This window comes from Taurulus bubalis, assembly GCF_910589615.1.
Source record: "Taurulus bubalis genome assembly, chromosome: 7".
In the NCBI taxonomy this organism is placed as follows: domain Eukaryota; kingdom Metazoa; phylum Chordata; class Actinopteri; order Perciformes; family Cottidae; genus Taurulus; species Taurulus bubalis.
The window spans coordinates 15,898,229-15,912,735 of NC_136595.1; the positions used below are offsets into that span (position 1 = coordinate 15,898,229).

At 41.3% G+C, this 14,507-nt stretch overlaps 1 protein-coding gene across 1 annotated transcript in view; it reads left to right on the forward strand.

The window, feature by feature from the left end:
• ptprsa (protein tyrosine phosphatase receptor type Sa) overlaps positions 1 to 14,507 on the forward strand; it is a gene marked incomplete at its 5' end in the record, with an annotated part of 122,664 nt that overhangs the window by 62,336 nt on the left and 45,821 nt on the right. The window contains 7 exons of the mRNA XM_079220982.1: positions 701 to 970; positions 1,183 to 1,764; positions 2,563 to 2,699; positions 2,834 to 2,978; positions 10,157 to 10,474; positions 12,394 to 12,587; positions 13,985 to 14,011. Of these exons, the coding sequence (XP_079077108.1) occupies positions 701 to 970; positions 1,183 to 1,764; positions 2,563 to 2,699; positions 2,834 to 2,978; positions 10,157 to 10,474; positions 12,394 to 12,587; positions 13,985 to 14,011 (1,673 nt within the window). The remainder of the gene's footprint in view (positions 1 to 700; positions 971 to 1,182; positions 1,765 to 2,562; positions 2,700 to 2,833; positions 2,979 to 10,156; positions 10,475 to 12,393; positions 12,588 to 13,984; positions 14,012 to 14,507) is intronic.

Consider the following 14,507-nt stretch of genomic DNA (forward strand, 5'->3'; position numbering starts at 1 on the left):
GCTTTGTCCAGTGGATCTACCCTAAACCACAAAAATCTGATTAAAGTTTCTCATCTTTATGATATCTAGGTAGAAGAGACAGGCTTCAAGTGCAAACCTCTGCTAGAATGTGTTTAGAGATCTTGTAGAGATGGTCAATAGCCCAGTAACCCTACACTTCCTGTGCTGTGGGAGAAGCCTGTAATGGCCTACTTCCTGTTTGGCATGTGTGCCTGAGAGGACAGGAAGTTCCAGGTTGCCATGGTTTATGTGATAGCATTATCACATGGCCTATACTACACACCTTCATACTGTGTGACGAGGTTATGCTGTAGGTGTATGTATGTCAGCAGTTCAGTTCCAAAGATGAGAAACTCGTAATAGATTTTTGTGTCTTTAATTGTGCTGTGATGGGTCAAATATTGGTCAATGGAACCTTGTTGCTATGAATCGTTGCTTTATTGTTAATCTAATTTGTTGTTGAAGCAGTTCTGTTAGTTTAGTTCCTTCTCATTATTTGTATATTCTTTATGTTTTGAAAAGTCTACTTCTTTTATTTTGTGTTTCAGTTCACATGTACCATGTTGAACCTTTTATGTTAAGTATTTCCTTGAGAAGGGTCCATTTTCATCGGCCTCTCCTATTACCTCTCTCTTTCTCTTTTTTTTGACTCCCTTGCCCTCTTTTGTCATCCTCTTTCCTTCCTCATGCCTTCTCCCAGTCCGGCGGGTGCCTCCACGCTTCTCCATTCCGCCAACGAGTCAGGAAATTATGCCTGGTGGCAGTGTAAACATAACGTGTGTGGCGGTGGGGTCGCCCATGCCTTACGTCAAGTGGATGCTGAACTCAGAGGATTTGACACCAGAGGATGAGATGCCAGTGGGCAGGAATGTTCTCGAACTGAGCAGCGTCCGTGAGTCAGCCAACTACACCTGCGTGGCCATGAGCAGCCTTGGCATCATTGAAGCTGTGGCACAGATCACTGTCAAATGTAAGAGATAACTGCTTGTGAAGAGGTGTATTTTAAAAGAAGATTAACTATTCATTAATTCTAAAATGATGTACAGAAAACTTCAGTTACAATGTATAATTTAATATCCTTGGGGCATTATGAAGGAGTTCAGAAGTTCTCCTTTTCTGATACAAATTTCTTTGATTAAGCACTGTCATGATCTTTTTCTGTCTCCCCTCTCACCATAACAGCTCTCCCCAAGCCTCCAGGTACCCCTGTGGTTACTGAAACCACTGCCACCAGCGTGACCATCACCTGGGACTCGGGCAACCCAGATCCAGTGACTTACTATATAATCCAGTATAGAGCCAAGTCCCCAGACAGCAAGTATGAGACAGTGGACGACATCACCACTACACGTTACAGCATTGGGGGCCTCTACCCCAACACAGAGTATGAAATCCGTGTCTCAGCCGTCAACACAATTGGCCAGGGTCCTCCCAGTGAGCCAGTAGAAACCCGAACTGGTGAACAGGCCCCTGCCAGTCCACCACGAAACATCCAGGCCCAGATCATATCCCAAAACACCATGATGGTACGATGGGAAGAGCCCGAGGAGCCCAATGGGCAGATCAAGGGCTACCGTGTATATTACACCATGGACGATTCACAACCCATGAGCCTCTGGCAGATCCATAATGTCCAGGACAGCATCATCACCACTATCCAGAGCCTGGTTCCTCAAGAGACCTACACAATCAAAGTCCTAGCATTCACCTCTGTAGGCGATGGACCCTTCTCAGAGCCCATCCATGTCAAAGTACTGCAAGGAGGTAAAGATATTAAATCAGATTTTGTGTTAAAACTCTGAAATATTCTTTTCTGTCATTGCTGTCATTGAATTTAGTGTCTGGCAAATTTGCGTTCTGTGGGATCTATGCAAAGTTCAAACCAAGTTGTTAAGTTTAAACTAAGTGATACAGAAAATGGTGAAAGCTACATCTGTTCTCCAGCTTTCTGCTGAAGGAAAAGACTTTGACAGCCAATGAAGAACATCTTCAGCTTTTTTTGTGCATCAGCAGCACATTTTCTGAAACTTTGGACAGACTGTGCCTGCTGCCAAGGAGACAAGTTTTCTCCCCTGCTGTGCGGGGTTCAACCACACATCTGCGGCCTCCGCAAATGATGACAAAAGTCTGTTTGATCATGGCAGACAGAATAGAAACAGCCACATTTGATAAAGAACCCAAATATGAGAACTCTCCATAAGCTTCAGGGAGCTGAGCAAAATCACCCCACCATGCTAGGGCAAGGAGGTAGATCCAACTTCGGAAACCCCAGTACAATTAGAGCACTTGTACCATTGGCCCACAAACTTTTGTACTTCACTATTATCGACTTCTCTCAATTCATCTCCATCTAATTCGCTGCCATTTTGCATTCTGCCCATGTTAGTGTGTTGATAGAAAATATGCTATTTAATCAAGAAATCACAGAACAGGAAAAAAATGTCCTTTATTGACACATTCTTAAGACTTTTTTAAGGTACCCCTGTTGTGTGCATAGTATTCATTGCTTAACCAATTTCTACAAGCATTTCCTCCAACAATGTCCTATGCTATGTTCTTCAGTTCCAGGTCAACCATCCAAATTTCAAGTTGGTGCTGTTTCTGATACCAGCATTCAACTAACCTGGGAAGCTGCCTATGATAAAGAGGGAATTATAAACTATGAACTTCGCTACATGGAAGGCAGTTTTGGCACCCAGGTAAGACTTTTAAAGTTTCATTTCAAATGTCAGTGCCTACTGCACTGAAAGGTGTACATCATCCCTTCCAACTTACAATTTCCTTGAAACCACTTTAAATCTCACTTGTAAATAACAATGCTCTCCATCAATAGATGAAGAAAACATTTGGACCCGCATCTTCATATGTTGTGGAAAATCTCCGCCCACACACAGAGTACCGCTTCTCTCTGGCAGCCATCTCTACCAAAGGCATTGGAGCCTTCACCAATGACATATCACACAAGACCTTGCAAGCCAGTATGTAGCCCTTTATTCAGTCTTCTCATGTTCTTTTTGTGGGTTGGTTAACAAAGAGATTTCCTCCATTAAAGCAGTTAAATGATGTATGCCTTTACAAAATGGATTTCTGATGAGGTTTTGTGATTTTTCCTTTTACTGGAGCTTGTAAACTTGTTGATTGCATCATCAACTTTGAACCATGACTGTGTTTTTCTCTCACATAATCAGGGTTGAAAGCTGATTCAGAAATCACAAACTGACTCTTAAATAATGTTTTGTTTCATTCTTGTTTAAACCTTGACCTTGATTTTGTTAACCTCAATGCAACATAATGATTATGGTATTTTCCACCTTATGTTAAGTGCCATTTACACAACAAAAGGTTAATTTTGCGGCAAGTTACGGCTGAAATTAAGCTACAAATGGCTAAAGTCACCCCTTTCATTTTCAAATAAATTTCATAAATGGCCTCTCGTGCCAAATATGCATGAGTGTGCACAACACTTTCAAACAAGTCAAGTCTGTTTCGATTAACAATTGTGGCGGTTACTTATTTCCCTTTCACTTTTGTTTATATTTCCTTTTCCTTTTTCAACAGCAAGCGCACTTTCTTCCACGTGACAGATACTCACAAAATGTCAGCCTCCTTTAAGACCGCCACGGCTCTGATATGAACGGTGTTCAGAATGGGGATGGGGAATTTGGGGTTGAGTTTAGTCATCAAAGGGGGAAAAACTTTCATTACACATATGCCCACTACCTGAATGTATTCTAGTATATCAGTTCCGCACTGATTATTGTATTTTGCAGATGACACGAACGCAACTAAATTATTTAAACCAGCCAGTTAAAAATAACAGGACTTATATGATAACTCAGTAGTGCAAGCTGTAGAGAAAGAAAATACACACAGCTTATCCAATCAAATATCCAATGGTAGCTTCAGGACCGTTGTGATGGCAGGGCATGAAATTCATGTCTTTTGGGTTTACACAGCACATAAAGATTAACAACGTTGCTGTGCGTTCACATGTAATACATTAATGGTGAAGAACCTTGAAATGTAGCCAGATTTAGGATATTAGGGACTAGTCTGAGCTTGTCATTGTAGATCCAGCTGATAGTGACCTTTATTGTCAATAATATACCAGAGGAGCTTCACTAGGACATATGAAAGCCATGGCGGTGGGAGTTGACCTCTTTTAACACATTTTCTGTTTCTACCAGTGCAACTTGTTGGATGTGCCCCCACAACTGGGCTGTGGGGGGCTTTGGAACAACCACTTCACGGTTCTTTTTGATACTGCTGGGCAGCAGAGCTACACAGACGGTGCATAGTCACTGAGGAGAGCGCCAGTTGCATGCAATATTCACTCCTATCCACTGGGGGTGTTGTTGAGAACGTACCACTGCATCGTTGGTCTTTGATCGGTCCCGGCATGAATATAATGTATGTTCATTCGGCCCCATTTCTGTCTTGGCGTCTCTGGGTTGTCTGTGCACATCTTCACCTGTCGATGTGTGCTTGTGTTTTCCTTACCTCTGTTTTTCCTTTTTGCATTTGTACTTGACCGGTAACCTGCAACCTGATTGGATTGGATGCACTCCTCTCTTTCTCTTACATCACCCTATTTCAGCTGTGTTTCTCTCTGTGCTACTTGTTCCCCCGTGCAATGGAACAAAAGCTCTCCTTGGAATGGCTTGACGTCTCCTTGCTCACTTTGTGTCCTTTTCCTTATACTTTGAGTCTTTTGAAAACAAAGTTTTGAGTTATTTCTTATATTTTTTTATTAATTTATATTTCTTACTGGGTTATCCAAAATAATATTGGTTTGACATTACTCCAAACAGTAGCTTGCTGCTATTTTCATCTCTCCGTTGGGTTCTTGCATGAACCCAAGGCCACTTCAGTCACAAGCAACAACAGCGTGGCAGGCAGAGCAGACGGCACTGACATACTGTTGCCTGTTGAGCAAATATGGGGGAGAATAAGTCTAACTGGTGGCTTGTCTCAAGTCTCTGCTTGAGACAAGTGGCTCTTCCTTTCAACTGCCTCATCCATACAATTACAGTGAATAGAAAGGAAAAACGTTCGTTGATAATTGCATCTGCCTGCCCACCACAGAAATGTGATACTAATGTCCTGAAAATTAGTGTCAATTTGTGTTCGGATTAGTAATCACTTAATAAATATTGTGTGCCACATACACGCTCATTTCCATGACATGACTATCAAGTACTCTTTGGTAAAGTTAAACAGCCATCTTTACTTTTTCTATCCATTCTACTTCTATGGTTTCACTTTAGGCCTCATTGTCACTGGTTTTTCTTAGACTATAATTTTTTAGGCTTTTATCAAGGGTCACTGCTCAAGCAAGTGTGAGATACATCCATTGGTTTCTCACTGCTGAGGTCAGAAAGTCACATACTAAGTCAGACAAAGCAAAAGATTTCCCACACCACAATAAATAACTTGATTTTCTGGATCCTTTAAGGTAAGTGATTGAGTGGTTTAGGGATTCAGTCTGTCGTTCTCAAAAGCCATCACATATTAATTCAATTAAAAGTTGTTATTTTCTGCAGTGTTTTTCTGAAACACCAACATAGATTTGAAAGTGTAGAGTAAGAATTCTTTATACATGAGACGGTTCAATATTAAAATTACTTGTCTTATGTTTGGCTCCTCATACGTGTCAGGAATAGCAACATTTATAAATCTCTATGCATCCAGATCAGGGAAGAGCCCTGTGACATGTATAGCTTGAATGAAGTGCCTTCACAACGTAGTGTAACATAGACAGTATACACGTTTGGAAAAGAGCACATAGGCCACACATGAACACACACGTTGCAATGAAACACAATGGTCTCAAGTTTAAGGGCAATAGAGTGACGTAAACCAGACTCCCAAGTTCACTGTGGAAGTTTCACACACACAGACACACAAGCATTAAGAAAACCCCTCACATATACAGTATAGTAGAATAATCTCACACCCTACACTACACTCTAATGAGGAAGCCTTATTTACTAGTTTCTTGACTGAATTAGCTGCACAGAGTTATATTTAAAGATGCATGATATGTTAAGGAAGGATCACAACATACTCAAATGCAAATGAAATAAGCTGCAGTAAAAGAATATTACAATGACTGCAAAGTATTTGAATATTGTTTCATGGACTTTTGACATTGTAAGTGCCATGTTCTCCTCGCAGCCCTACAAACCCATTTTAACCTGGATCTGGTCCCTATACAGTGTCGGGCAGACTGAAACCCTTTTCCACTGAAAAAGAAAGACGGACAACATTATTCCGCTGTTTATTGTCCATATATTTTGGTACAAAATGTTTACAGATTGTTGAAGTTCATGCTCAGTCCTAACAGCAATACCAGAGGCTATTGTCATGGGGACTACTCTGCCAAGAACTCGTGAAAAAGCACTGCAAAGATTTATAAAACTGATGGGTCAAATTTGCTTCATGGTGAGTGACGCTGATTAACTCCTCAAATCAAAGAGCACCACAATCATTGAATTGGCTTTTGTTGTTCAATATTACAGCAGGCTGAAATACATTCACGAGATCTAACTGGCAACTGAAGCCCTCATTCAGAAGCAAGGCCTCTTGGGTAATGCTGCCATAGCAGACCGGGCCGAGAGACGATTTTTGTGAGACCGTTCAGACATGGTCGGAGTTGGTCCACAACCCGAGAGCTGGGAGGGCTCCCAGTATTCTTTTAGCTGTTACCCAGTTGCACTGCAGGACCTGAGATGGACCTTCTGAGTGGGTGTTAGGGGACTGCAAGGCCCCGAAGTGGCAGATAAGAATCCCATTTCATAGTGTCAGAATTAATTTCATGCTTTGCGATGAGCTATGAGCCAGGCCCCTGGATTGTCAGGCTTTGTTACACATTTAGATTATACCTAGAACCTGCCAGTAGCTAGTCAAGTGCTATCTCTCAAATTAAAGTGGCAGATTCTAAATCCTCTGTATTTAGCCAAACAAGCAGTTTAGCGCCCCCCCCCCCCCCCCCCCACACACACACACACACACACACACACACACACACACACACACACACACACACACACACACACACACTTACTGTAATTGCAGGAGGTTTTTAGATATATTGGAATATCTGTGTGAGCCACAGCACGGCCATTTGGCATTGGGGGGATTAATTCCATAATGATCTACAAATATGAACATCCTGTCATTCGAGGCTTCTAATAAAACTACAATTCAAATGTGGACATGTGCCTATACTCTGATAGCAAAAGTATTGGCAATCTGTGTCATTTCAAGAATTGACAACAGACACTGAGTAATGGCCTGTGTAGCTAAACTGTTAGCAATGTGAGCCATTTATGTCCACTTAGGATGTTGAACTAAAAGCATGTTTAATCTGAAGGTAGTCATGATGATTGGGTATGCCACCAGCACTTGACGTTACAGACTTTGTACCCAGATCCCTTCATATCACAACAGACTACAAAAGGAAAAGAGGTGGACATGAATGCAGACATGACTAATTATTTGTCAAATAGCATTTAGGAAAGTCTTTCAGGGAAGCTTCAAACGAACCTCAAGTAAGGCATTAGCTGAGTGTCTTCTTTTGTGGTTGTAGTTCTTCTATCCATAATCCTACCATTGGCCTTCATGGGATATGCACTTTATCAAAGCTGGGCCTCTGCCCGTCTTAAACCGTTATCAGGCATGAGGATGCCTGTGCACTGTGATAGCCTGGCCCCTGTCAGATTCACCGCCTTTTCCGCACCACAAAGATTGAGAACTGAGCAATCATTCTTGACTTGGAGAGTTTTGAAATACAATATGAGAGGAGGAAAGAAGCTGAAAGGCTCAAAATCCAGTAAGACCGTAAGTAAATAAGCCCATTGGACACAGAGAAGGGTTTGGGAACTGTGGCTGAGGTCCTGCCCTATTTGTTGTGTGCTGGAACATTCACTCTTCACTGGGAGGAGGCCTTTCTTATAGTCAGAAACCCTGTTTTTTCTTCTTCTTTTTTTAAAGAAATCTACCCAAAGTGACACTGCAGTCGGAACACTGTTGTTAAACTTTTATGAATTCAGTAATACAAGCTTTCCGTCTTGCTTCTTCTATTCTTGTGTCTTGGCATTCTCTAAATGACAGGAAGCTTTCCAGGAAACATAGGCACGAGGCTATGAAATGGGATTTGTTTAAAAAAAAAATGTGGATGGTTGCCAGGTGCAGAAGAACAGAATATCTTGGGAGTGAGTTTTCCCCCATTGGCTTCCCCTCTCACAGTCTTGTGGACCCTCCGGCCCAAAGATACATGAGTATTAAACAGCCCTGGCTACAGCACAGAGCCAACTCCCTCCCTCTCAATAACTCCAAAATGGGTCCAAAATTAACTCTCAATGAGTCGAAATTAAAGCTATTATTTACTAATTTGAAAACCGGGACATGCCGGGGCATGCTTTCTGAGAGGGAAAGAGTTGCAGTTCACTGACTATGGAGTAAGCACACTCTGCTAGTCAGGTGCTGGTGGTAAGAAAGTCTTAACAATGTAGTGTTTGTGGAAGTCAGGTACGTATGATGCAAACAATGCTTGTGATTTATTTTTGTTTGTTGTTTTTTTTTTGGAAGTTACATGTTATGCTGAGTACCTTGCTTTTTTCATGTTTTTTCATGATTTGTTATTTTGAACCTTAACTGTTGTTGTGGTTCTTTCTTTCGAGTCACCTGGGTTACGGAGAAATTCATTTCCCTGTACCCTCTTTCAGTTCATAATTAATTTTTTCAGCCTTTGTTTTGGAATGAGAACATGCTCCTTGTTTCCATGAGTTTCATTTGAGTTGATTTCCTAATTTGCTGGATGTGGAATGCCTTTTTTTGTGATGTATTTCATTTTTTGGAGATTATTGTGCTATTTTTACCTTACATAACAGACAAAAATGTAATAATGAATTGGGTTTGTCACACCAAGATGGAGGGGAATATATTCTCACAAAAAAAAACAGGAGGATAGAGGAAACCCGACTTGGATAGAAATATTTTCATACATGTCCTTTTATCCGTATAATACCAAACTCTGGATGAGAAGTGAAACGTGTTATCGCTCCCTGCGCAGCACACTCTCTGGACGAGCACAAACTGTGTAAGAGCTTGGCTCAGATTAGAAGCGCGAGGCATTGAATTTGATTTAGAAAGTTCACAGATGTGTAGGTTTTAATATGTTTTGGAAGAACACTTCAGACACAAATAACAGCCACTGTGTTGGAAAGCTTTTATACTGTTACAAATTAAAAAGGACAGACTACACTACCTCCCCGCTAGTTTATATGTAGGAAAACATAGCTTGTAAGCGAGTGCTTATTTGGCTCAACGTTCTGAAACAAAAAATCACAACTGCTTTTCTACGGATTGTTTTATTATGTTCGTTCAAGGTGAGATGGACATGACAGTGTCTTAGATAAATCTTTATCAACTGAACATAGTAATCCTCATGTGGATAGCCGAGTTGCTTAGTGTTTGCAATAATTTCAGAGACGCTGTGGGAGAAAATTAGTTATTTTTCTGTTGAGGATTTACCTTGTTGCTAGACTAAAGCCAGAGAAATAAAATGCGCAATGGAAATGCACCATGGCACAGTCAGAATATTGAGTACAGGCATAAACAAGGATGACAGGAGTGAGACAGTGTCCCACCTCTTGTATTGTCCTACATTGCAGGACAAACAAATGGGTTATGTTGGAAGGTAGGGCTGGATTTGGGGTAAATTCAACAATTTTTTCTTGAAAAAGTAATTCTGCTGAGTCATTTTCGTCAGGAGCAGTAATACGTCAGTGCTCAAGCAGAAATTCAACACCATCATACTTTTGATACCTCAATGCCCAAAATCTTGTACCAGAACCAAATATATTTGCTTGTCCAGCGAAGGATAGCAATCTTGATTCATTATTACAAAAGCTTGTGCCATTGCCCATGTATGCCTCTTATGTTGACATTTGCTTGATGGTTTTTATTTTAAACATATTTTGCCTCAGTCTTTGTTTTGCATAGTTTTTGTTTTAATGTTTGTTTTATCCTTTTTATCATTTTCTTTATCTCTCCCATTTTTTTATTTTTTTGTTTTTCACCCCTACCTTTCCCCTTCCCCGTCCTCCTCGTCCTCGACCCCCTTCCTTCCTGTCCTTTCCAACCTCACCAGAGCCCTCAGCCCCCCCTCAAGACATTAAGTGTACCAGCACCAGCTCCACCACCCTGCTGGTAAGTTGGCGCACCCCGTCTGTGATGAGTCAGAACGGTGTCCTGGCGGGGTATAAAGTGCACTACCAGGTGGTGGGCCCATCAGAGGGCGGCAGTGACGACGGGGAGCCCATGGAGGAGCCCACAGGGCCTGCCACTGAGCAGGTACTGCTGCAGAGATTGGAGAAGTGGACCCAGTACCGCATCACTGTGTCCGCCTCCACTGTGATCGGGCCAGGCCCTGAGAGTGAGCCCCTGATCTGCCGCACAGACGAAGACGGTACATGAATCTCTAATATGTGCATGCTAAACTTATTGTCGAAATGAAGGTATTGTTGTTAGTTAGATGGGGAGTGTGCCCTTGGTTGTAAATGTGTATTTGTGTATGTATGTGTATGAAGAAATTGTGTGTCCGTCTTACAAGTGCCATTGGAAAGTGTTATACATTCTCAGTTTCAGAATACCTTTCCAAATACTCGATCAATTTTGACCAACTACAACAAAACCACACTCTGAGGAGATAACACACTTGGGAAATCAAGTGTGTTGCTTTTTAAGCATAACTAACCAAATGTAATTCATAACGGCTTCCACATCCCATATCCCGCCTCTATCTGTAGGCTTTTAACAGGATCATATTGCTCAGCTGAGAGTCATAAGCATTTATGAGTGCTGTACACTGCAAGGCATTATCGGTCTGTGCGGGTGGCGACATTAGGTTGGAGGTTAAACAAGCTGGCGCGTTTCCACTAAGGTTGCAATTCAAATCCTCTTACTTTAAAACATAGTTTGAGGATGCAAAAAACAAAATGACTGGCCATTTAATGCACTTTCCTCTATATGTGCAACCACAGTGTACCACTTAGCCAAAGGTTGGAAAATACAGAAAGGACAATACATTTTAACCTCAAAAGAACAAAAAAGTATATCATGACATAGCTAAGTTGGATAGCAAAAAATAAATGACAAATGAGAAAAGTAGTTGAACTATAAAATGCATAAACTGACAAATAAAGATGTTGGCATACCACAGCACATCTGAATCATTGACGGATGGCTGACATTGGTTTCTATTCTCCACGATCCATTTCACATCCATTACCACAGCATTTTAAGCTTTCTTCTGACACTGATGTGCAACGAGAACAACAGTAGAGACAAGCTTATATTGACACCATGCCTGTTTTAACAGACCCAGTATCAGGGATTGCCGAGTTGAAAGCCATAGCGCACTGACAACAGCTATAACACATTTCCTGGTGTCGTTACAATAATAACATGTGACAGAGAGGTGCCAGGTAAAGAAATAGGACTCGGCGCTAAAAGGTAGAGAAGATTTTGGTAATAAACAAGATTGGTGCATGATCCTGGGGAAGGTGGGGGAAATGGGGTTGTGATTTAGGGGGGAAGCAGAGGACTTGAAGTGTTTGTGGACGAGTAAATGGAAGCTGTTTGAGTGGAAGAGTTCTATTAATGGCACATCCATCTCAGGAAGGGCCGGTCTGTGGCACACCGAAAGGCCTAAAAGCAAGGCCTTCCATAAAGGCCTGTCATTATGACTGAGAGCTTTCTACTGATGGCAGACAGACACAGCAGACACGCATTGAAAAGGTGGAGACAGGAGAAAGTGCTGGCAGCTTGCGTGCTGGATATGATACTGCGGGAAGACTGACACTGGGGTGTTAACAAAAAAAAATATATATATATATGTTTTTAATCAGATTCTTGCTAGTTGTTGGCATATTTCATGAATATTGTGTGTGCATGTGTGTATCAGGGGCTTATTAATAATGTCATGTGTGCTTCTGTCATCCTCCATTGCTCTGAAGAATAGTGTGAAGGATGTGGAGCAATTTCACTGAGATACAGTACTGTTTGTTTATTGCACTTGTTATAAGGAACATCTATTTTTCAAGGTTCAAGGTTTTTTATCTGCCATTTGTGCATAGACCGACACATTGGAATTATTGTGCAGGGCTCTCTCAGAGTTAACAGTTTAGGAAATTTAAACACACTACAATAAGAAAGAAAAAAAATATAAAAATACTATACATAAGGTGGGTAATATGTACAAGAAAGGTGGTACTATGTACACTTTTAGATACAGTTTTAAAAACTCACCTTCCATATCCTCACTCATATCTCACAATACATATGACCAACTTATTCTGATTTGAGTTTTTGTTCTGTAACCCGTAGTTCCTGGGGCTCCTCCAAGGCGAGTGGAGGTGGAGGTCCTCAACTCCACAGCATTAAAGGTGATGTGGCGCTCCCTGACGCCCGGCAGGCAGCACGGTCAGATCCGTGGCTACCAGGTACACTATGTACGTGTGGAAAATGGCGAGTCCCGGGGCCTGCCCCTCATCAAGGACGTCATGCTGGCCGATGCCCAGGTATGAACATCTCTCAGTTTCTGTAGAACAAGTCAATTACGTCAAAGTATTTGAAATTCCACCTAAAAGCATGTTTTTACCATGCATCTATGCCGTTCTTGCAACGGTCTGCCTTCAAGTCTCATTTTTAATCGTGCTACAAATAGACAATTAAGAAGATTAAAGCGACACAGCTACACTGATCCACGTTCAGTGGACATTCGAAAGAAACTTTTCCCAACTTTTTTTTCTGTCTCAGACTGCAAATTCTGTACTTCGTGCTCACGGTTGTGCTTTGCGAATATTGCTGGAGTATGGGAAGCGATGTGGGTGCTCTTCCCCCTTGGATTTCATTACATATTGCGATAATATTCTTTTCCCCTCAGCCCACAACAAGAACTGTAATCAAAGCTTCACTCATCTTGTCCTCCCTCTGTTGCCTCTATGGCTTTTATTAGGAATGTCTAGACCCCTTCTTTATAGCAACATCTGCCATGAAATGTCTGATTGTGTGCTTGTATCAAACGCGAAGATTCTAAGAAAATGCTGATTATAGTATTCTGTGCCTTGGGGGGGGCAAAGTAAAATTGGCATGAAAACATTTCACCAAAAATCTGCCTCCACTGACAGCTAGAATTGTAATGGAACCCTGTTTGATGGCCTTTTTTTCATTTTACAAAACTTGTTGGAGAAATCCTGTCAAAATGAGACTTTTGTGCATAGTAGCAATCATCCAAATGGAAAGTTTAGCCTTGAAGCAATAAAGCAAACAACACTGAAAAGAATGGCTGCATGCAATTCTACATATTTTGGGATTATTTATTACATATTTTTTCCAAATTAAAGAAGGGTCCATTCAGGCAAAACGCCACCAGCATCACATTGACATTTTGGTATTTAGCTGACCACAAATTCAAGAGTAGAATACAGCTTAAATAACTTAATTAAAAGATCCAAGCAATGCACGCAACCAGCAGTCAACAAATAATGCCTGGCAAAGATATATTTTGAATTGCATATTTAACAATGACCTCATCATTTAAACCCTTAAAAGTGACAGTACATCTTAATATAAATACTGGCTGTGGATATCAATGATATGAAGTAATACTGAGGTAGGTTATTGTTAGCCGCACAGTCATATGGTTAAACATTTCTAGGCCACACAGGCAGAACTATACAACGCTCAGCTGCTCAGTTCCAACTGCTCCTCATAACATAACCTTCAAACAGCTTCTCTCTTTCTGACCTTACAAAACCAGTGGCCTATTTCTGATACCAACCCTCTGCTCCCAAACCTCTCATGCCCCCCATCTCTCACAATCCTATTTCTTGCCTTTCTTTTCTCTCTCTTTCTTTAAAAATATATATATTACTCTCTCTTTCTCCTGCACTCTCCTCTTTGGCGGGGGGGTTAGTGGGAAACGGACGATACAGCTGAATATGTGAGTATGAAGTTTCGCCTGAGTGCTTTTTTGTAGCTGAAAGGGTATAAAGAGTGGGTATTGCATCAACCTGGTTGGCGTCAGTCTACACAACCCTTCCAATCTTTATTTAATAAGTTTGGATAACAAAGTGGCTCAGAAGTTTCACCTCAGCTGTCTGGCCAGCCAACCTCCAGACTATCTCTCTACGCTGCTAAGGAAAAAAGGACAAACTTCTATTGCCAACTAGCTTCAACAAAACGAGGGCTGATGCAATATCCACTGCCCACTCTGCCTGGAATGCTAATGCTACTTTTGTCGTGCTGTGTTTTGAAACGGTATGTTTTGTCTTGTGCTCTGGTGGCGTGTATATGTGTTTTATTTTTTGATTTTTGTTTTATCTGTGCTGCCCTAAATTCACACTCTTTTATAAATAATATTGAGGCAGTAGTTCACATAGCGGCCATGTTTGACCCTTGAAACTGCACACTCCTCATCACATCTCTGATGATCAATC